Below are 24,043 nucleotides of genomic sequence, written 5' to 3'. Positions count from 1 at the left end.
TCACCCAAAGAAAGCAGTTATTGCCAAGGCTCCTGTAGAAACAGCCAACCTCAGACTTTCTGGTGATTTCCTGACACAGAGCGATAATGCTATTAAAATCTACCACCAAGTGGTAGGGAAACACTGAAATGTAGGGAAAAAGTATCTCAGAATCTAAAGGTTTCCACAGAAGAGTTTAAGAGCAACAATTTGGGAGCATGAACTCCAGCCTGGACCAAATGCTGGGCTGCTGTGCATTGATTCTCCCCCTCAGATCCACAATCAGCCAAGCAGACAGGACAAACTGACCATTCTTTGTAACTGTCAATGCTTAGGAGACATTTAAAGACCCTTACCTCTTTCCCATTTTCAAACACATAATCTTAAGTCCCAAAGGGCCAAATTAGTAACCTTCCAGTGAAAATGAACTATCAGAGATTTGGCTCCCAGCAGAAGCCACCCCACAGCCTGAACTAGAAAATGTATCCCCTGAAACCCCAGCTTCTATTGCCGTGGATACTCTCTGATGACCTGCAGCTCTCAAGTACGTAGAGCAAGGCCCCTGCTGTCTGATCACTGAGTCTCGGCTGTGCACTGAAAACAGCAGGCTGTGATACTACAGGTCCATGAAATCAGTTTAATGCATCATGATTAGCTTTTCTTAGAATGATATAAAATGAAAAGAAAATACTAGAGCACAGCTCAACAGTGAGGCAAGCACTGACCGCTTCATGAAATTTCTCTTTTTGATTTAATGTATGTAGGTTTGTATATACGGGGTAGTAATGAAAAAGGTACCTTCTACTATGGGGTCATAGTCAAGAGCTGAATGTCACTGGTCCAGCAACTATTAAGATTCCGTGTTCAGCTCCTGGGGGGAGTGGAAATGGGTATAATCTTTGTTGACAATACAAATATTATCTAAATACCTGATCCTTAGGAAACAATCACAGCTATGGGGGGAAAAAAAAAAATGGTACTAGAATGCTGTCTATAGTGTCATTTATAATAATGAAATAATCTGACATAACGTAATGGACTAATTGAATAAATTATGGTACACTTATGGTGTAAATGGCACCAACCATTACAACTGGGCTGCAAAGGAATAACCACATCAATTCTTAGGTGAGAAGGGCAGTTATACAATTTTAAACACAAATACACGCACTGCAGAGAAAGAATATAATGTGATACAATCACCCTGGGAAGTGTGTTTGTGGATATATTTACTATCCTCTGTGTGCTTTTCTGTCTTTTCAAAAATTTCTACAATGGGTATGCATTACTTTTGAAGTTGGTAAAAACAGTACAATAAAGGTGATTTTTACCAACATGCTTGACTGAGGAGCTGCCTTCCACGGCCGGTGCTCACTTTAGGAACAGCAGCAACCATTAAAGTCAGCGGTCAGGAGAAGCACAATTTCACAGGACCGTGTGTTTAGAGTACAGGTAAAAATTAGGTGCTGGATAGCCTTGGCCCGTGTGGCTCCGTGGTTAGAGCCTCAGCCTGCCCACTGAAGGACTGGGTTTGGTTCCCAGTCAAGGGCACGTAGGTGGGTTGCAGGTTCGATCCCCAGCCCCAGTCGGGGCACATGCAGGAGGCAACCAATCAATGTGTCTCGTTCACATCAATGTTTCTTTCTCTCTGTCTCTCTCCTCTCTCCCTCTCTTCTCTGTCTCTCTTTCTTGCTCTCTCTCCCCTCCCACCCTTCCACCCTCTCTAAAAATCAATGGAAAAAATATCCTCAGGTGAGGATTAATTTAAGAAAAAGTTAGGTGCTGGATATACTAATATCTTTTTTATTTAAATTAGGTGCCAGATATTCTTGCGTCTTGACAAGCTGTACAATGATTTCCCATCGCAGCCCGCTTCTCAAGTCCCTGTCTCCTACACCACATAACAAAGGGGCTGTCAAGATGGGCCTGTGCAGGTTTGAGAGCTAATAAATAACACCATCGCTCTGACCGTCAGTAGCCTGCGGGCAACACCAGTGCTCTCTCTCTCTTCAAGAATAGTAAAGCCAGATGTAAAAAAAAAGTGTTAGAGAGGGGGAAAAATAGAATAAAGCTAGAAAAGACCAAAAGGGTCAAGTTTTGTGGGTTAATCCCAAAATCTAAGAGTAAGAAAGAAAAATGAATGCACAGGATGTATCTGTCCACCATCCCATTTGCCATCAGTCCATCTGTCTGTCCCCAGGCGCTTACTGAACTTAGCACAATAGCCAGAGGTAGGGCTGTGGTGATCAAGGACGTGGTCCCTGTCCCCTCTGCCCTCCGAGCCAAACCTCAGTTTTTAAGTCTGTAAAATAGCAATAAGTTAGAATAGCTAACACTGTCAGCTGCCTCTACGAGCCAGGCACCGTGTTGAAGGTTTGTCTCTGGGAGCGCAATCAGCTGCACCACAAGGTCCTGGGGACTGAGGGGCCATCTGAGGGCCTGCCTCACACGGCTGTGCAGTCAGAGTTCACCCCTTCTCCGGGGTCTCATTCTGGCTGTCTTTCCTCAACCTTCTCTTTCTTTGCAGCCTCACTTGGGCCCAGCCCATGCCCGTTCTGGTGTCCCCAGATGTGCCACGCTCTCCCACACCTTCATCTTGGTACAGATGTCCCCTCCCTGCAGGTCCTCCAATGCACATTTGGAGGATCTTGTTCACCTTTAAGTTGCTAAAGTGACACTGCTTGGGGACCCGTCCCCAGAGCTCACTGCGTCCTCCCAGTCAGCTGCCGTCCATCCCTGCAGCCGCTTACAGGATGGCAGGTAAGTGAGACTGTGTGGTGGGTTCCTCTCCCAATACCCAGGGCAGGCGCATCGCAGAGCTGCCGGCCTCCACTCGCTGGCTCACTTGGAAGCACTTTACGCTCATCGTCTCATATCATTTACCCCTCACACTCTCTACGAAGGAGGTCTCACCCCCAGTTTATCTATGGGAAACCCAGGCGTACAGAGAGGAAGAACCTGCCCAAGGTCACACTCGGGGCTGCCGGCTCCAACCACAGTAAGTATGTGCTGAAATACATCTAGAAGACGCACAGACCATGCGAAGAGATGGCTTTCAGTGTCATCTCAGCAGCCCCCAGACTTGAGTCCACAAGTCCTCACCCTGGAGACCTGCCTAAGGACAACATGGTGTGTGGAAATCCAAACTGAAAACAACTAGAGATGCTCGTGCTTGTTTTTCAGCAAATATTTGTTTCCACCAATAGCTTTGTACTATGCGGTGAGTGGACACGAGGGTGGGAAAAAGGGAGGGAACAGAAATGGAAACAGCGCCCCTGCGCCCAGGAGGCTGAGGGGCTCCTGGGAGGGCCCTGGTGGGTGTGAGGCTGGCACCCAGCCTGGAAGAGGAGCCCTCCAGGGTCAGGTGTCTTCTGTAACAGGAGGTGGAGGGATCATTTCTGCCCCGGTAGTGCTGGGCAGCGAGGACTGCAAGACTGGACAGGGCCGCTGGATACCAGGGTGAGGGCCGGCTGTTTAGGGCACGCACACCACAGCGCAGGACTGACCAAGGGGAACAAGGCCTCTCAAAATGGAGCATGGGGCCGGGTCTGAGGACAGAGAGTCGCGCAGGCCAAGAGGAGGGCGGGGAGGTCTCTGTGCAGAGAGGTATGATGCCTGGGCCAGGAGACCACTGGGCGTGCTGGCCCATGAAGGTGTGAAAGGAAATGAGCCACGGGAGGAAGTCCAGAGGACTCAAAGACCACAGTGGCTTTGAGCGGACCCTCGGGTTGAGTGACCTGCCACAGGCCAGAGTATCTGAGTCTGCCCAGTGCCCCCAGAAGTGCCCCAGCCCTTCCCTCTGTGAACTGTCCTGCCTAAGAGTCACTTCAGGTCTTACCTCCCAGGTGCTGGACTAACCCTTCTTGCTGTGCTGGGAACCCCTGAGCTGTCTGTGGGGCAGCCACCTCCCTGGCACTGCAGGTGGAAACCAACCCCCGCAGGTCAGGGCACTAGGGATGGTCACAAAGAGTCATTGCCCTTGACTTCCTCCAGGGCCTCAGAGCATCCCAATGCCAGCTGTCACTTTCTTCTCCATTCTCTTCTCCTCCATGGAGACACCACACACAAACATCCCACAGGAGCAAAGAAAGCGTGTCCTCCACCACCACCACAGCCACCACCACCGTCGCCACTACCACCAGGCCTGTCCACCCCCGCCACCACCACCACTACCACCACCACCACCACCAGGCATGTCCAGCACCACTACCACCACCACCACCAGGCATGTCCACCACCACCACCACCACCATCACCACCACCACCACCACCAGGCATGTCCAGCACCACTACCACCACCACCACCAGGCATGTCCACCACCACCACTACCACCACCACCACCACCACCACCACCACCACCAGGCATGTCCAGCACCACCACCACCACCATTGCCATTACCACCAAGCATGTCCACTGCTGCCACCGCCACCACCACCGCCAGCACCACCACAACCAGGCATGTCCACCACCACCACCATAGCCACCACCACCGCCACCACCACCACCACCATCACCACCACCACCACCACCAGCGCCACTACCACCAGGCATGTCCACTGTTGCCACCGCCACCAGCACCACCACCACCACCACCAGCACCACCACAGACACGAGTGCCTGCATGACTGACCGCGGCCCCCGTGTCACATGGACATCTTCGCTGAGCCTCCTTCAGAGAAATGACCACGCTGGTCCTCGGATGGGAGAGCACAGGAGGCGCTCCTTCACGCGGCCATCGTTCCCGTGGGAGAAACCCTCGGGCCCTGCCCGCCCTGAAGGCCCGGCCCGCCCACCTCGCCCCTCCCGGGCCCCAGCTCTGATGCAGAGGCCGGGAGCCCCTCTCCAGACACTCATCCTCCCCGTTTTCTTTTCTACAGCTGCCCTTGACCTCCTCTTGACTCCTTCTCACTGCGGCTAAAACTCTTCACCCGTCCCTTCAGGTTCAGAATTGCTGTTTTAAGGCAAATATTCAGCCAAGTTCAGGATTAAACACAGGCCAAAGGTCTTGCTCTTCTCCGGGAGGCGACATCTGGAGGTCCAGGAAGCGCTGCTGTCCCAGGGTTGCTGACACAGGGCTGCTGTCTGGGGCTGAACCACAGTTGCCACCACAACTGATGCCTATAGTCCTGCCACATGACCCAGTCACAGGTCCACAGCCTCACACCTCGCCTGTCCTGCCCTCAGAGACCCCACTGGGGCTCCCTCCTCATCAGCTCTGGGTCCCACAAGGCGCAGAGACCCCCCTGCATCCTGACGGTGGTGGGGAACAGTGCACAGGTCCCTGCTGTTCTCAGTCTCCCTCAACTCCCCAAAGATTCATGTGGGATTTCTCACCCCTGGTGCCCCTCACCACATAGTCTAATCTGAGGCCCAGGACTGGGGACACACCAAGCCATCTAAATGCTTAGCACGTCCCATGTGCCTCTTTCCCAGGCTAGAAACTCCTGGGTAAGAAACACGGGAGCAGAGATTCGACCATCTGACCTCACTGGCCCTTCCTCACCCTCTCAACACCACCAAGTTCAATGGCAAATGGGCCAGGCACTGCGGCTGAGCATTTCACAGACACAGTCAGCATGGGTCCTGCAGCATCCGAGGCGGCGGATGTGCAAAGACGACAAGGCTGAGAGACGCACAGGGGGCCAGAGGACAGCGGGGCTTTCTGGCTGGCACAGGAGCTCCCCCACGCGTGCCAGGCCACGGGACTCACCATGCCTCCGGTGCACTCGCGGCAGTCCTGCAGGCAGCGGATGTTCTCCCACGTGCTGTAGGCCTTCAGCCCAGCCACCAGCGCCTGCAGCGCGCGGCTGTCCACCAGCTCCTTCCCCTGGAAGACATCCTTGTCGAGGAGGCCCCCGGCATACCTGCGAGACCAGCAGACACGTGTGACACGCAGCAGCGCCCCGGCACACCGGTGAGGACACAGCGCGGGGTAAAACCCGCTCCCCGCTCAGAGCTCCCAAAGGCCCCACGCGCCCCTGGGACAGTCACCCGGCACCCTGAGGCCCCCGCGCCTTCTCCTCTGGCCAGGCCCCTCCCAGGCCTCTGCACTGGCTCGCCTCTCTTCAGCTGCACGTTCCAAATTGTTTTCCTCTACCCCTCACACACAAAAATGTCCCACGTCTCTTGTGTTTTTAATGTGTTAGATTCCACTTCCACGGAAATTCTGAAAGGGACTGTGCGCCAGGCAGAAGCAGGGCCCCCACAGGAGTGCAGGGCCTCACGCCTGGAGCCTGCGACTTTGTTACCCACATGGCAAAGGCATTTTGCAGATGCAATTAAATTAAGGAGCTTGAGATGGGGTTATCCTGGATTATCCACGTGGGCCCAATGTCACCACAGGGCCCTCACAGGAGAGGAAGGCAGGAGAGAGACAGCAAAGCAGGCAGGGTGATGCAGCACCGCTGGCTGCGAGGAGGCAGGGAGAGGCCACGAGCCAAGAGGCAAGGCAGCTGCTAGAAGCTACAAAAGGCAAGGAAATCTCTTTTCCTCTAGGACCTCAGAAGAAATGCAGCCTCGATTTTTTTTATCAGTGGAACCCATTTTGGACTTCTAACCTCCAGAACTATAAGACAACGTCTTATTTTAAGCCACCAAGTTTGTGGCGATTAGTTACAGCACCAAGAGCAAACTGACACAAATTATGAACCATCTGTTCCTTCCAAGTGCCGAGTCCCTGTTTTCCTCTCCTCCCAGCCACATGCGGGCATGAGCACCGTGCCGTGCGTTCGTGACGTCTGGTCTTCCTCCATCTGCGCACCTTCCCCTCGGTTCTGGTTTTCCTCTTGGCCATCTTTAAAGCACCACAGCTTTCCCTCTCTCCCTTCTTCTGAAGACCTTCCATTTATAAAGTCCCTTTTAAAATGAGTCCTTGCCTGTCACAACTGCTAGGTATAAAAACTTCATTGAACACTTTCTGTGCTCAGCCAAACTCCAGAACACAGAGGAAGCCTCAGGATCAGGCACTAAGGTCAAGGGTGAGGGACATGTGGGCTGGGCACTTTCCTCAAAGCACCTTGAACTTCCTGAAAGGGTCCAGGAAAGTGCCATGGAGCCTGGCCTCACTGGTCTTCTCAAAGGAAGCCAGACACCCAGACTGACAGCATAGACAGCCATTAGAGGTGTTGACTTACTGCTCTCTCCATCAGCTTAGTGTCATGTATTGAGATGATTATAATCTCTTTCCTTTATAATGGTGATATGGTCAATTATAAAGATTGATTTTCAAATGTGAAAGCACCCTAACATTCCTGGGATAAACCCCACTGGGTCACTGCACATTATCAGTTTTATATTTCACTGTATGGGATCTATTGCTATTTTGGTCATAAGGGACATTGGTCTCATGTCTTCGTCTGGATTTTGGTGTCAGTCTAATGCTCCAATTAGTTGGGAACTTTTCCTTTCTCCTTTATGTTCTGAGAGAATTTGTAAAATTACCATGTTTTCTTTTCTTAAAAATTTGGTAGATTTCACCAGTAATGGCAGATAAAGCTATTCAGGTTTTCTATTTCTTTTTAAATCACTTTTTGGTAATATGTATCTTTCAAGAAATTTATTTCATATATGTTGTCAAATGTATTGCATTACATTGACATAATATCAGTAACAATAACAGCACGCAGTGGGGCGATAGTGGGTTTACAGTTGAGTGTACGGAAAACGCTAGAGAGAAATGAGAAAGTCAGAAGATGTCGCAGAAAATGCCAGCTTCTCCCCCGGCTTGTTTTAGGACATGGACAGCCTCTCTGCCTGCTGCGACACTTCTTCCTGGGAAGTTCTCCAGCCAGATGTTCAGTAGGTCCGCCCCCCAGGCCACGATGGGGACACAGAGGGAAAGAAAGGAAGGCAAGAGAGCAACAGAGCTGTGATGGGGACACAGGGACCACAGAGAGCTCAGGGAGGTGAAAGTCAAGGAGATCAGAAAAGTCCAGCTCAATGAGACCGAAGCTCGGTGAGGGCCTGGGTCTGAGTGTTATGTTCAGAGCTGTCGCCCACACATAGCTCATGGTCAGCATTCCGGGGTTTATTAATTAATTAATTTCCATTAATCACTTCTAGTCTCTCCCTTTGAAACCTAAAGCTAGAACTGTGATCTCTCTATTTCTCTGATGTTGGCATTTGAGGAGCGTCTCCCTAAAAATCAAGAGAAACTTTAATTTTTGTTATGAGCGGCAATACACCTCTTAAAGATATATTAAGTTTAAATCAAGCTAAAAAGTAAAAATGGAGATGAAGGAAAAAGAAATGTGTTGACGATGCAGAAGCTACTTGGTGTTCCACGTAAAGAGCATGTGTGCACAAACGCAGGATACATTCTACTCTCTGGCGTGCGGTCCAGTAACCGTCTGTCGGGGCCTCGTAAAGAGCGTGAAAGGCCGCAGGGAGCCGCCACGCGCTGGATCCAGAGAGGGGACAAGCACGTGTAATTCAGTGCATCGGTCGTCGCGTAAGGAAGGAACGGAGAACGTGAAGCCAGATCCGCGAGCACGACCCCAAATGAAGCGCAGAGAGGAAAGAGAGGAACAAAGAAAAGCACGTGGGTGGCGTGGGGGACAGCGCGGAGCGGGTCCCATCTGTGTGATCAGAGACGCAGAGGAAAGGGAAAAAAGAACGGGCAGGGAAAACGTTTAAAGAAATACTGGTCAAAATGATTGCCAAATCTGATTTAAAACCACAACCCACACATCCCAGAGGCTCGACGAACAGCACGAACACACCAAACCACGAAACCTCCCTGAGGCCAGTGTAATCGAACTTTGAAAACCAAAGAAAATCGTAAAAGCGGCAAGAGTGGGAATATCTAAGGGACATAAGGCAACAGCCAGGGGGGCGACGGCCGCTCTCTCATGCTAATCAAGGGAGCAAGGCGCCAATGGGGCATCTTTAAAGTGCTCCAAGAAAATAAAACCATCAGCCCAGAATTCGGCATCTGTTGGCAATGTCTTTCGGAAAAAAAGGAAAAATAAAGACTTTCTCAAAAACAAAAACTGGGGACAATTTATCATTAGCAGACCTATTCTACAAAAATATTAAGAGTTCTTCCAGCAGAACAAATATGGTATCAGTCAGGAACTTGGATACGCACAAAGAAATTAACAGTGTTAGACGTGAAATAAATGAAGGTAAAATAAAATTTTATTTTCCTTATTTTTAATAGCTCTAAAGCATAACTAAAAAAAAAAAGAGTAGCAATGTACTGTGTTTGTAGCATATCTAGAAGTAAATTATATAATAATAGTAACAGAAACAAGGATGGGCAGGAGGAATCGCGAACATGGTGTTTAAGATCCTTAACCACAGGGAAGCACGGCAGTATTATTTGAAGGGAATCTCTGATTCACTAAGTTTATACTGTAAATCCTGGATCAACAGTTAAAATATTTTTAAAGGAAGCATGAGTAATAAATCAATAAAAGAAATAAAGTGGAATAATAAATAATGCTCAGTTAACCCAAGAGAAGGCAGGAAAAAAGAAACAAAAAATGGGGAATATAAAAATCAGCTAACAATATGGATTTTAATCCAAAAATATCAACGATCACTTTAAATGCCATTGGTCTAAACACACCAGTTAAGTTAGAGATTTTCAAATTAGATAAAAAAGCCAAGACCCAACTATATGTTGTTTTACCCAAAACCCACTTAAAAAATATAGGTAGGTTAAAAATAAAAGTTTGAAGAAAGATGCACCATGAAAACACTACAGGCAAGAAACCTGGAGGACTTATATTAATATAACAAAATAGGGATTTAGAGAAAAAAATGACATGATAATAAAAGAATCGATTCTCCATGAAGTCATAGCAATTCTACACGTGTATGCATCTAAAAGAAGATTCAAAATACCTGAGGCAAAAAACGATAAAACTGAAAGAAGAAATAGATTAATAATTATATTTGAAAATGCCAACCCTCTTCTCTCAGTCACTGACAGAGTAAGTAGGCAGAAAGTCACTTATCCTAATAGACACTTACAGAACTATCTCCCCAACTATAACAGATCACACATTCTTCTCAATGTGTGCCTGTGTGTGCATGTGTGTGCATACCTGTCCATGCATGTGCATGCCTGTGTGATTTCTGGGCCATATACTTAAAAGAACAGAATTCATGTAAAGAATGTTCTTGGACCATGGCTTCAAAATAACCAAAGCAGTTGAAGCAGATGTCTCAAGGGAATTTTTAAACTATTTTGAACTGAACGAAAGTGAAAATGAAAATACAACATATCAAAAACAAAGGGATGCAGCTAAGGCAATGCTCCAAGAGGAATTTTTAGTATGAAATGATTAGATCAGGCTAAAGAAAATAACTGCACACTAACAGTGTCATCTAGTTAGTAATCTTCGTCTCACAGTGGTACAGATTTGCAATTCTGAAACTAATTTACATGCATACTGCGGTCAAACAAGAAAATGTATTGTAGCCCGGTGACTATTTTTATAACTAGCAATTTGCAAAAATAGTCACCGGGTTACAACACACTTTCTTGTTTGACTATAGTATGCATGTAAATTAAAGTACAGCACAGGGAATATAATCAATAATATTGTAACTGTGCACGGTGCCAGGTGGATACTAGACTTATTGGGGGAATCACTTCGTACGTTATGTAAGTGTCTAATCACTGTGTTTTACACCTGAAACTAAATAATACTGTATGTCAACTCTAACTGAAAAAAATTTAATTTTAAAAAACACATTGGAAACTAAAAAAAGAAAAAGAAAAAGAAAAAACTGCATTGTGACTACTGAGAGTCAGACTTCTCACAGAGAAAGAAGTTCCAAGTACAGAAAGGGAAAAATGCTGGAATAAGTCCTGTGGTGCTGGACTGGGGTCAAAGGGACCAGTGTGAAGTCAATTTTAAAGTTTTACTATATAGACTGATAGACACATACATTTCCCAGCCACGTCCTGTGAGGGACTAGACAGTGAGCCTCCAGGAGTAGCCAGCACCCCCAGCACCCAGACCTCTGGCTCTAAACATCATTCCCCAATAAAAGGAACCAGATCCTGAGGCCGGGGCAGGAAAAAGGGAAAATGCATGACCCTGGAGCACCTTCTGTGGTCATAAATGAAGGAAGTGCTAAAAAAAGTGAGCACTTCAAAAGGATGTAGGAGTGAGCTCAGTGGGAAAGGAGTTCTCATCGCTCATTGATGTCTGCTATGGGCACGGAATGAAAAGTGGCAGTGGGGACACACAGGCACACGTCAGGTATTTGACAATTTTGCTCTGTAAGGTGTTACTCTCTATACCTGTGTGTGATGTACTTTGTAGTCCAGCTCACAAAGTGTCTACGTGACGGTATTTTGCCGGACTAATAATGGACACATGGCCCGTTAACTTAACAGAAATTCCTTAATTGATGCTTTATTAGAATATCCAGGCTGTCTGGTCACTGTACTATTTGTGGGAAACAGGGACCAGCCTTGAGTTTCCCCTAGGAACCAGGGTGTGAGAACAACAGGAAACAACTTATCAATTAAAAAGTGTTAACAAACCTAGCTGGTTTTGCTCAGTGGTTAGAGCATCGGCCCATGGACCAAAGGGTCACGGGTTCGATTCCCAGTCAAGGGCACCTACCTCAGTTGCAGGTTTCACCCCTAGCCCCAGAGGCAACCAATTGATGTGTCTCTCTCACGTTGATGTTTCTCTCTCTCTTCCCTTCCTCCTTCCCTCCCTCTTTGTCTAAAAAATCAATGGAAAAAATATCCTCAGGTAAGGATTTAAAAAAAAGTATTAACAAACCTTCGTGCACTAGCTAGGTGTTTTCTGACATATCATTAATAAAAGGATTCAGGTAAAAAATAATAGTCTTAAAAATATTAAGATTAAGACCAGCCCTGGCCAGTGTAGCTCAGTGGTTAGAGCATTGGCCTATGCACCGCGTGGTCAAGAGTTCGATTCTCAGTCAAGGGCACCTACCTGGGTTGCAGGTTCAATCCCAGGCCCAGTCAGGGTGAGAGAGGGAGGCAACCAATCAACGTGTCTCTCTCGCATCGATATTTCTCTCTTCCCCTCCCTCCCTTCCATTCTCTCTAGAAAAAAAATTTTTTTAAATAAAAACACAATGGAAAAAAATATCCTCCAATGAGGATTAACTAAACAAACAAACAAAGATTAAGACAAAGCAGTCTTGTCCACAACCAAGGGAGTTTATTCAGGGTTTGAGATGAAAAAAACAGTCTTAGTAGGAGTTGAGCAAAGGGATTCAAAGAAAAAAGAGGACATGGGAGTCAACATAAAAGAGCTCCCAATGACCAAAGCTGGAACAGTCGTAGCCACTAAGTAAATAAGATAAAGAGGAGAGGGAAAACTTTAGTCAAAATTCAACAACTATGATAAAAACGTTCAGCCAACTAGGAGTAGCAGGGAACTTCCTCTATGTAACAAAAGGCACCCACAAGATCCTGCAGAGGGCATTTACACTTAATGGGGAAATACTGAATGTTTTTCCTCTAAAATCTACTCTCACCAGTGCAATTCAGTATTGTAGCAGAGGTTTTAGCCAATCCAATAAGGCAAGAAAAAGAAAAAAAAAGGCATAAATATTGGCAAGGAAGAAGTACAACCATGCACATGTGACTTGATTGTGAATATAGAAAATCCTAGGGTCTGTATATATAAACTACTAGATCTAATAAGTGAATTTAGTGAGAATACAAGGTCAATATTTAAAAATCAATTACATTTCCATATGACATTAACAAACAATTGGTAAATTTTCAAAGCAATTCCATTCAAATAAGTGTATTTATAGAGTTGTAAGTCCATCACCATCTAATTTTAGAACATTTCATCACCCCATAAAGAAACCCCATACTCATTAGCAATCCTTCCTCATTCCCTCCTTTACACCCTAGTCTCTGGCAACCCATCTCCCTTCTGTCTCTCTGAATGGCTATTCTGGAATTTTCATATCAATGGAATCATATAATATGATTCTTGTTATTAGCTTCTTTCACTTAGCATGTTTTCAAGGTCCATTCCTACTGTAGTACATACCAGTACTTCAATCCTTTTCATTGCTGAATAATATTCCATTGAATAAATGTACCACATCTGCTTATCCATTTATTAGTTGATAGACACTTGGCTTATTTCCACATTTGGGGTGTTATAAATAATGCTGCTATGAACGTTCATATACACGTTTCTAAATACACGTTTTCATTTCTCTTGCGTATATACCTAGAAGGAAAATTGCTGAGTCGTGGTTTTCATGTTTAACATTTTGAAGAACTGCAAACTGCTTTTCCAAAGTGGCTGGACCATTTTACGTTATTACCAGCAAAGCATAAAGGTTCCATTTCACCATATCCTAAATAACACGTTACTACCTGCTTTTTTTATTCTAGCCATCCAAGTGGATGTTAGTGGTATCTCGTTGTCTTGATTTGCATTTCCCTGATGAATAATGATTTTTAGCATTTTTTTCATGTGCTTATTGGCCATCTGTATATCTTCTTTGGAGAAATGTCTGTTCAGACCTTGCCTATTTTTCAACTGGGTTATTAGTCATTTTATTATTGAACTGCAATAATTTTTATATGTTATAGATACAAGTCCCTTAGCCAATATATGATTTGCAAGAATTTCACCCATTCTGTGAATTGTCTATTGGTTTTCTTGATGTGTCCTTTGAAGCACAAAAAGATTCTACTTCTAATGAAGTCCAATTTATTATAAAAGCCCAATTTATTATAAAGGATGTGATGAGATACAGATGAGCATCCAGATGGAAGAGATGCTTAGGAAGAGGCATGTGGGAAGGGGTGTGGAGCTTCCATGCCCACTCTGGGTGCCACTCTCCCTGCACCTCCCTGTGTTCACCAATCCGGAAGGAAGTTCTCTGAACCCTATACATTTGGGATTTTATGGAGGCTTCATCATGTAGACATGACCCAACATTAACTCCATTTTCAGCTCCTCTCTGCAGAATTGGGGTATGGGGCTGAAAAATCCCAAGTTTCTAATCGTGGCTTGGTCTTTCTGGTGACCATCCCCCATCCAGAAGCCAACCCAGAGTCACCTCATTAGAACAAAAGATGCTCTTACCACCTAGAAAACCCCAAGAGTTTCAGGAGCTCTATGTTGGAACCAGAACTGGCAAATCCCCAATTTTCTGATCTTTGGAATGCAATGATGACCCACAACTGCCCAGGCAACTCCCTTCCCTGTGTTTGTGAGGGGGAATAATGCAGGCTTGTGTAAAACTGAATTTATAGTACTTTTACTGCTGTTTTATTACAGCCAGACTCCTCCCTGTGCCCAACATATTCACCCACCTTGATCTATTTTTGAAAACTTTACTGTAAATTAGAACCTTTATCAGAGACCGAGAAATTCTAAGTGTCTGGGTCTGTTTCTCTTAGAAGCCCAGGAGAAACTCTGGTCCAACTCTCTTCAAATTCTCAGAGGGTCCCATTTATCTGGATGCACAAACTGTCAGGATATGAATACCACTTTCACCCTGAGGGTCAGCTTAACCATACTGTTTCATGCTCACAGTGAGAAAATGAAGCACCTCCTGCCTTTCGGCTCACTCCTATTAGTGCAAGCACCTCAACTCACCTTGAGAAAGCAAACCCTGAGGGCCATCTCACCTGCTGGTGAAGGTCAGGGCCAAGGTCGTGGCCAGGTGAGGCATCAGCCGAAGGGTCTGCGTTTGGTGCTCAATGATCCTGACCTCGTCTTTCTCTTTGGGCCCAAACTGCCTCCGGCTAGAGAGAATCAAGTAGACACAGTTTTACCCAAATCCAATAGGCAACTTCACTCCCACAGCTAAAGGACCAAGCAGCCTTTTGTATTAAAGCCATTCTAACACTTCAGAAAACAGAATACAAGCCTCTGAAAATGTGGGTAAGACAATAGATATAAAAAGTTCCTGAAGCCAGTGAAACGAAAGCTTCTCAGCTCTTCTGGAAAGTAACCTTCCCACATGGAATATTTTTAAAACAACGTATCTATTTAATACACAGAGTAATTTACTCCTTAACATTTACATGGCATTTCACAGTTCCAAGTGTCCCACGATCATTAATTATTCAGCTTTACTAAGTCTGTGACATAATTAGCAGGATGGGAGCAGCATCCTAGAACATATTTCAAAAGGACATTCTCTACAGGGAGGCGACGCTCACGCTGGTGCGCTGTCAGACTCACAGGGGGTCATTCCTTTCAGCCCACTACCCCCCCCCCCCCACACACAGCTCCGCACAGAGGAGGTGCTCTCCATGACAAGCTCGAAATCTTGTGCCCGTGGACAGTGCTGCATTTTGCTCTGAGGCAGTTGCATCGGTGTGAACTGAGGCCTTCCTTAGAGCAGTTTATAATTGGTGTGGGACTGTCCCCATAGACAATGCCCACGGACCAATCTTACAGCATCCCTCAGCCTGTGGGAGGTCAGCCCTCTGCCCTGGAGGCTGATCTCTACAGTCCTGGGTGGGGCAACATCCTGTCTTTGAACACCTCTGACCTTTATGTTGATTTCTGAAAGAACAGTTCACACTCACATAAACACACATGCACACATGCATGCATGTGCACACACACACACACAGGCATATCCACACAGGTACACAGTCTACATCATCAAACAGGCAGGGCATGTGCTTCAGACCCCAATGAAGTGAAGATGTCCATCCATCAAAGAGAGAGGGGAAGCAGCAACTTGTCTTAACTTTATACATGATGAAGATTTCTGTAAATGTTAACTTTATATTTTAGTAATTGTCTTTATTTGAAATTTTAAAAGGTGCCATAATCTTTTTAGTGCTCAAGGTGTCTAGAATTCACGCCCAGCCCTGTAGTGTGGAAGAGACGTAGCGAGGACACACGTGACAATCAGCACACCCGGCAGCTGCTCTGAGCACTGTGAGGCTCATTTTCTACGAGCACGGCCCTCCGGGCACAGCCTGACACCCCGCAGAGGAACACGGTCCACCTGCCCTCTGTCCACCCCACCCCACACCGCAGGGTAAGGCACCAACGAGGCCTGATAACCCGAAGGAAACCTCTCAGCCTTGGCTAGACCATTGCAAAACCATCTAAAAACTCACAACCCCGACAGTGGCGTCATCACAGTGTCAGGTCATTTTACAAATTCCATTTGTCCTTACCCTCTTGACTTTCATTTTAAATACTGTGATTATAAGTGCACCTTTTTCTATGGCTGTTTGTCTAAAATACTGTCTACTAAAACCAGACACCGCCGCATGAGATTCACTCCTCTGGGGGGCATCTGCACACTTGCTCATGCTGTCACCCCACCAGGGTCAGGAAGGCCAGGCCCAGTCGCTGAGCTCACAGCCTGGCACGCAGAGCCAGACCGGGTGGCTTGAGCAGGAGAGCCCTGTGCATGCCCCCCACTCACCCACTCCCGTCAAACACAGTGTTTCCTACGTGCTACCAGAAGGCCATTTCAGGAGACTTCACCAGTGACAGGATAAGAAGAGACTGATCACAGCACCTTTTAGTTTTGTTGAAAAGTAATTATAATAATACAATTTTCCAGAGCATCCTATCAAATTTTCTGGTGGTATTTTTTGAGAGTGTGCAGTCTCAGTCTAGGCCCAGCACACAGCAAAATTCAAAATCTCCAGAATGAGTAAGTTTTGCCCACTAGGACATGCTCGATCAAGACTCAGAAATCATCTTTGATGCCCTAATGTTCCTCAGTTTCCCAATTTAGGCACCCCTTGTACTCATCCCATTTCCTCTTTGACCCTCACAGTTCAAGTGGGGTGACAGGTGCAGAGGACAAACAGGCCACCAAGGGTCCATGTGGCACGCCTCCCAGTGTCTTCCATCATGATAAGAAGGGGAGAGCTCAGCTAAGGTTCCGCCAAGATTCAAGGTGACTTCACAAAACTCAGGATGTTTCATAACAAGATCTGAATTTCCAGCCTGTCTGAAAACTAGAGCTGGCAACTCCAGACCCCATTCCTGTAATGTGATCTGTTGGAGCTCAGGTGCCTCTGACCCTTCAGCTGGGACTGGCTGTCCCCTGCAGTCCCCAGAGCCCTGTCACTCACTGGTATTACCTACAGGCCTGGGGGTCTCTGAGTTTTCAACCCCTGCCCCAGTAGATCTCTTTTTTCATCCAGAATAAATTTACACCAGCACCCTAACTTGTTGATCAAGCTCTAAGACTGTGAGCCTATGAATTCATTAGGAGAAATCACAGAGGGCTGACTGCTCTGCCAGCTCGTATAGATGATACCAGATGCCTCAGTTGGGCATTCAGGAGCTGACTTTGGCCATACTTGAGTGTTCCAACCATTTGTTTTGACCTCAAGAAGGAATATACTGCCAAAAAGGACTCCTCTGGTTAACTGGGCTAAAAAATCATAACAAAGACTAGGAGCCATTATTTATACAGTGGCCTAAATTTCGTGGAAAAGCCACAGGCTGGGCTGCCAGGCCTCGGGCACTGTGCTCTTGCTGGCTGTACTGAACCCCCCTTCCCCTTATAAAGGGGCTCCTGGTATCATTTTTCTACCAATGGGCTGAGACCTACCCTGTCCAATCAAAACTGCACAGGTATATCCTCATTACTGACCAATCAGAGCAGCTCCATAATAACCAATCAGAATGCGCTATTTCAACCAATCAGACTGTGCAAATTTGGATTCTTTATTTGCATAAAAATGGACCAATCAGTAACCAAGGTGAGAACTTCCTCTATAAAAAGCAGCCTTCCCTTTATCTCCCTGGAGCACACTTTCAGTTTCTACCTGAGGCTGCATTTCCCCAGTTTGCAAACTGTTCACCTGAATAGTTTCTCCTTTCACCAAACCACAGATTGTGGGCTCCTGTTGGCCTTTGATTGGTGGAAGGGACCTTTTGTTGACACGTGTCTCCTGCTAGGTCCCTTCACACACCTTCCAGTTCTGGGCCTCTGTCCAGGCAGAGCTCTCCATTTGCAGCAAGCCGTGCCCCTAACTGCCACACATCCCTTTTGATGGGTGAATCAAATGTCCTGCCTCCCTTGAGACCTTCTCCCCCCTCAGCACACTCTTCAAAACCCAAACCAGTCTAAGCAGAAAGCTGTTTCTCAGAATGCCGGAGCATTTCATGTTGCTCCTCCCACGTGGGAGCACTTTTCCCTTCACACTGGTGTGTGTGCACCTGTATTAACCACAGGTTTCGATGCGTTGACATCTGGGCCCTTGCTGACACTGAAGGGACTGCCCCTCCCAGGGCCAGTCTGTTCCTAGAGATCAAATGACTCCTCTGCTAGCACATCTTCCAAGGCACACTAACAAATGCAGAGCCCACACCCCAGCCAACCACTGCCTTTGTCCAGCTCTTCCACTCTGGGCCACTCACCTCCCCAGAGCTGGGTAGCAGACAGCCAGAGACAGCCCACATGCACCAGGACCTTCAAAATTATCAAACCAGCCAGTCCTGAGCCTGCTGAGCCTGCTGAGCCTGCTGACCCCATCTCGCCCATTCCTTCCCACTGAAACCACAATGAAGGCTCTTGTGCAGATCTCCCCATGGTTCCCTCTGCCTCCTGACTGCCCTGGTGCTGCCGGCGTGGGCCTCCTCTTAGAAACTGTGAGAGCAGCTTGTCTTCTCAATGGCCATCACCTAATCAGTTGGCATCACCATCCCTGAATAATAACGAAACCTATGTTTTAAAACTTGTGGCAGGACTCACAGCTCGGGGAGGGCAGGCCTGCTCCGCCTTCAGGTGCCCCAGCCTGGCCAGGTGTGGAACTCAGGAAGGACGGAAAGGAGGACAGACTGAAGTCCTGCCACCTCTCAGCAGCTCCCCACCCACCCCTCCCCTCCCACACCTGCCACCACTGCTCCTCAGAACGCTTGCCTGTTGCTCGATGTTCTGATACGAGTGTCCGGGTGGGAGCAGTGGGCAGTTAAGACAGGAGGAAAGAGGCAAATAAGAGGAGGACCCACCCTGCTACCAGCCCCACCCACCACTGGTTTGTTTTGCTTTGTGTTTTTTGCTATAGACTGGAAAGAAACCAATGAGCGGGCAGAAGGCGGGCATCACCCGCACTCCTTCCCTCCCTGCGGCCCAAGACACTGGCAGCTCCCAAAGCACTGAGCCGAGGTTCCTGCCAGCTTCTCACCCAGAAGATGTGTTCTTTGGCTTCTCCAGGGGAATACGTGACTCTAAAGGCTAATGGTCTTTCTCCTACCCAGAGATGCAGCCAGAGGTCATCCCCCGACAGCCACCAAGCGCCCTAAAGCTGGCAGGCTGGCCCCAGCGGTGGCAGCAGAGGGAAGGGCCTAAGTCTCTGCTCTGCGGGGGCATGGACAGGGGCATGGACAGTGCGAGAACCCCGCCCCGCCACTCTGCGGTCACCCTCTTATTTATGCTCTCGGATCCCGGCGGACCGCACTGAGGGCCACGATGGCCCAGGCCCTCCTCCAGTTGCCGCGTCCTGGCAAGCTGCCCCGGACACAGTGCTCAGGCAACTGCCTGCCAGGCGTCCTTACCGCTCCAGGTTACCATCTATACAGGCACAAGATCCTTCCGGTCCTTTTCCTCCCTGGGTTACTATTTTTCCTTAAAAATACACGTAAAGGCTATACTTTTCTCTGTAAACATAATTTTTATTTCAGTTCTGGAAAAAACCTCAAAGTCACTGAGCTCAGATTTTGCCCGGTCTTTAAAAACAAGTGACGTGTGCGCGCACAACACCCATGTGAGGATGAAACCGAGGCTCTGAGCTGCTGTGAATGATGCTGTTTAAAATTATAGATTTGAAAAGCTATTTCTGGATCCCAGCAACTCGTAGGAAAGAGAGGAAACGTTTATTTTGGGTTGTTTTATTTCATTCCCACTCAATTTTGAACACGGCTGCTTAAAGCAACATTCATGGGAAGTGACACGGCTATTAATCACCAGCTCAGCTACCGCTCGCGCAGCCTCTGGGGGAGGCCGCCTACCGCCTTCCCCGCGCTCCCTCTGGTCTCTTCTCCCAAAGGAGGCCAGTGACCTACTAAAAAGATAATTGCTTCACATGTTTCCTGCTCTGCAGCATCACTGCATCAGTCTACTCTGAATGACATCCCCTCAAACCAGAAGCAGAGGAGCTTTGTGGCTGGGCCTCTGCCTTCACCCCAAGACTTCCTGGGGTGCAAGTTGCTTTGCCAGCACTGCTGCGTTGAAACATCAGGCTCAACATGTTACATCACAGTGTTTCAGCTGCCATACTTCATGTGTGTGTGTGTGTGTGTGTGCATGTGGCACATAGAAAGACAAATGCTTCTTTAACTGTAGCCTGAATTGTGATTAAATATGTAAAATGCCCCCAAGGAAGAGTTCTCAAAGTGCCCTTTCAATCTGCAGAATTCCCAACAAATAACTTTTGCATCTTCCAAATGTCTTTCTTTCTCCCAGCCTCCAATAGTCTATCAACCCAACCACCACAAACTAGAAAAGATGATCCTCAGTGGCTGTGATGGGTCAATAACAATGACCATTTTTAAACATGAGAAAATTTCAGATGTGGAAAGGAATGAGGGAGCTTTGCTGTCAGTGTCAGAAAGGCCTACAGTAGAGAGCAGGGAGTCACCTGAACCCACAAACTAGACCCCAGAGCCCATATGTTCTCAGCCAAACAGTGCAGAGATAGTAGTCTTTGCTGTTTCTTTCCCTCTTTCTCAAAGGCCACCCCAACTCAAAATGCCAGGAACATAAAGGTCTCCACAGCAGGAAGCCCGTGGGTCTCAAGTCGTGTCCAGTGTCCAGTGAGGATGACATTCTGCTCCCTGAGGCTACCACTGTAATGCAACGTGGAGCAGGCTGGCTGCAGAACCACGGGATGAGAATTAGGCCATCTCCTCCCACAAGCAGATGGATGACCCTGTGGAAACCCCAGAAGCCCTTTAGCTATGAGACAACACAGGCAGAAGAACCTGCAGCACTGTCCCCACGTCTCCACAGAGTGGCCACTTCTGGACAACATTACAGCTTGAGGTTATAGCCAGTGTAACCCTGACCATCAAGAGCCAGGAGAGAGGTAGGCCTGAGTCACCCTGGGATCTGAAGGTTGCCCAATCCCAGCTTCTTCCTTGAGGGTTCAATTATACAAACAAGAGTGGGTCTGACCCGACACACTGAGGCTCAAACTCCTTCACAATAAACACCAGCGAATGGGCTGCCTGGCCGCTTTGTTCTGGATGCACTCTGGTGCCCAGTGCTGCCCATGGGAGGCTGTCCCAGGACCAAGTCAACATCACGTCACCCCAGGCATCACAGGAGATAGTGGTGAAAACCCAGGCTGTGGATCAGACACACCCGGTTTACACTGAGACCCTGACGCCTGCAGTGTTATCCTGGGCAAGTTACACCAACCTGCTGCGCCTCAGACTCCTCAACCATAAGATGGGGTTGAAAATGGGTGAAGGCTAAGGGAGATATTGCCTGCTTTGTCCCATGACACACAGTAGGTGTTCAAGGTGTGGCAGGTGCCATCATCATAGTCATTACCATTATCCCCCATTCCTAGGGTCTCCCCCCTATTCTACTCATCCTTGATCTAGAAAAGCCATTTAAAATTTCCCCCCCAAAAAGCACTCTTTTCCTTTAATCCAAACAAAGCACAAACCCGTTCTGTATCACTAAAACTGTATAAAAAGAGTTTCAAGGGAAAGGGAAAAGTCTCTTCCACCCGACCTTAAACTAAAGATACCGAAATCGCTGACAGCGAAAAAAAGCAGGCTGTCTACTGAAATGCTAGAAACGTGTGTGTGTGTGTGTGTGTGTGTGTTAGAAAGCATATGAAGCTCCCTAAAAGCAACTGCCCCTTTTAAGAGGCACCAGTCGATTTTCTTCTTTCCAAATTCAAGGAAGGGACAAAGGGACAAAATAAAACCAGCGAAGGCGGTGGCAACCTTCATGCTGCCACAGAAGCAGCAGCTTCTTCCCCGAGTCCATCGGCCTCCTCTAGGGAGGAGTCTGAATGTTATGCAGATAGTCCCCACACACAGGAAATTAATTGACTTCTCGGAATTACAGCCTTAGTGACATCTATGAGTGAGGTGGTGGTTAATGGCAGTTGTCAGAACTGCGACTCCTTGAGATTTCTCTTTTTTAAAAATTACTGTGTGGGAGACGTGGAGCCATAAATTACAGCTGAGACTGCCTGCAGTGGGCTAATGATTTCACTGTGGAATTATTTTCATATTTTTAAAAACTGCATATATAGAGAGAAGTCCTCCATCATCGGCACCACTGCACTTCAGGAGCCCCCAGCACTCCAGCCATCGGAGCGCAGAAGCAAGCGGGACGGGCCCTCTGACAGCCTGCCCGTCTCTCCTCTTTCCCCTCCATCGTATGGCAGGTTCAAGGTCTGTATGCATCCTGCCTGCCCAACAGCAGCCAGAGCCTGCTGACATCCTGGGGATCAGGTATATGTGCAAAGAAAGACAAGAGACAGACGCGAAGGCCCAAACAAGCTCCAGGTTCCCCTTCACTGAAGTTGAGCATCAGATGAAAGCCATCATTAGGGCTGCCATCCATTTATTAATGCTTTATTCTGGCTTTGGACTATCTCTGGCAATGAGACATGCCTGAGGACTTAAAGGCAGGCTGCGGCCTCCACTTTCCCTTTAATTCACAGCCTTCAAGGTAAAGGGTCTTTCAATCCACTAACATGGTATATCTCACCAGCTCTTTAAATCATCTTTTATCAGTGTTTTATAGCTTTCAGCCTGTAAGTCCTATACATGTCTTATTCAATCTGCACCAAAGCATTTAAATTTTTATGAGCAATTGTAAGTGGTATTATATTTTAAATTCTGGTACCCTTGTGTTCATTCCTAGTATTTAAAAACACAGTTGATTTTTGTATGTTTATTTTGTATCCCCTGACCTTGCGGAACTCACGTCTTAGTTCTAGCACTGTTCTGGAAATACCTTGGAATTTTCTCCATAAATAATTACATCATCTTGTGAGATAATAGAAAATATATATACTGGCCTTTGACCCCAGGTTCTGGCACAGAGCTCCTAAAACCCTTGTAATTTTCCAGGTGATAAGAGTGCCTTTTGTTCTAATGAGGTGACTCTGAGTGGGCTCCTGATGGCTCCTGGATGAGGGCTGGTCACCTGAAAAACCAAGCCATGATTAGAAGCTTGGAATTTTCAACCACACCCCACTCCCCATGGTCTTGAGGAAGAGGGGCTAAAAATAAATTTTATGACTGATTATGCCTAGGTGATTAAGCCTGCATAAAATCCCAAAACTGTGAGGTTCAAAGAGCTTCCAGGCTGTTGAATATACCCACACTAGGAGGGTGACACACTCCAACTCCACAGGGACAGTAGCTCCTGTACCCAGGACCCTCCCAGACCTCATACTAAGCATCTGGATGTTCATCTGTGTTTTTTATCCTGTCCTTTAATAACTAGTGTTTCGCTGAGTTCTATCACCCGTTCAGCAAATTAATCAAACCTGAGGAGGAAGTCATAGGAACCTCTGATCTGTAGCACAGGTGATAACCTGAGCTTGCAACTGGTGTCTGAAGTTGGGGTGGGGGACAGTCTTGTGGAAATGAGTCCTTACTTATGAGATCTGACACTATCTCCAGAGTGTAGAATTGAGTTAAATTGTAGAACATCCAGTTGGCATCAGACTTGCTTATTGTTGTGGGGGGGAAAACACACATATTTGATGACTGGGGTATCAGAAGTAAAGTGTTCTATGTGAGCAGTAAAGGAAATTCAGAGGACAAAGAAACCTATAGTAGGAAAAAACTAGGATTTTCCCTACAGAGAAAGGAAAAAATGAGTTTTTCACTTTTTTTACCTGAATATAGAAAAAATTTTATTACTTCCTTCCCAATCTATATGGTTTCTATTTTATTTTCTTGCCTTATTGCACTGGCTACAATTCCTATCACTATGCTGAATAAGGATGGTGAGACCAGATATCCTTGCTTTATCCCCACAGGGGGAGCGTTCAGTCTTTCACCATCAAGTATAATGTTGAATTTATGCTTTTTTTTTAATGTGATGATATTCCACTTTGATAAAAAAGATTCCTCTTAGTATTTTAAAGCTTATTTCACCTGCAC

The 24,043-nt window shown here is 47.0% G+C and overlaps 1 protein-coding gene across 1 annotated transcript in view; it reads right to left on the bottom strand.

Annotated features, from left to right (window-relative positions):
* ACOXL (acyl-CoA oxidase like) overlaps positions 1–24,043 on the bottom strand; it is a 269,791-nt gene that overhangs the window by 132,254 nt on the left and 113,494 nt on the right. The window contains exons 11-12 of the mRNA XM_087823871.1: positions 14,593–14,709; positions 5,692–5,845 (exon numbers count right to left, since the gene is read on the bottom strand). Coding sequence (XP_087679997.1) covers positions 5,692–5,845; positions 14,593–14,709 — 271 coding nt within the window. The remainder of the gene's footprint in view (positions 1–5,691; positions 5,846–14,592; positions 14,710–24,043) is intronic.

Source organism: Miniopterus natalensis, chromosome 13 (genome assembly GCF_054644295.1).
Source record: "Miniopterus natalensis isolate mMinNat1 chromosome 13, mMinNat1.hap1, whole genome shotgun sequence".
Taxonomy (NCBI): Eukaryota; Metazoa; Chordata; class Mammalia; order Chiroptera; family Miniopteridae; genus Miniopterus; species Miniopterus natalensis.
The sequence above is the reverse complement of the archived record's forward strand: the minus strand, read 5'-3'. Positions and strand labels throughout refer to the sequence as shown.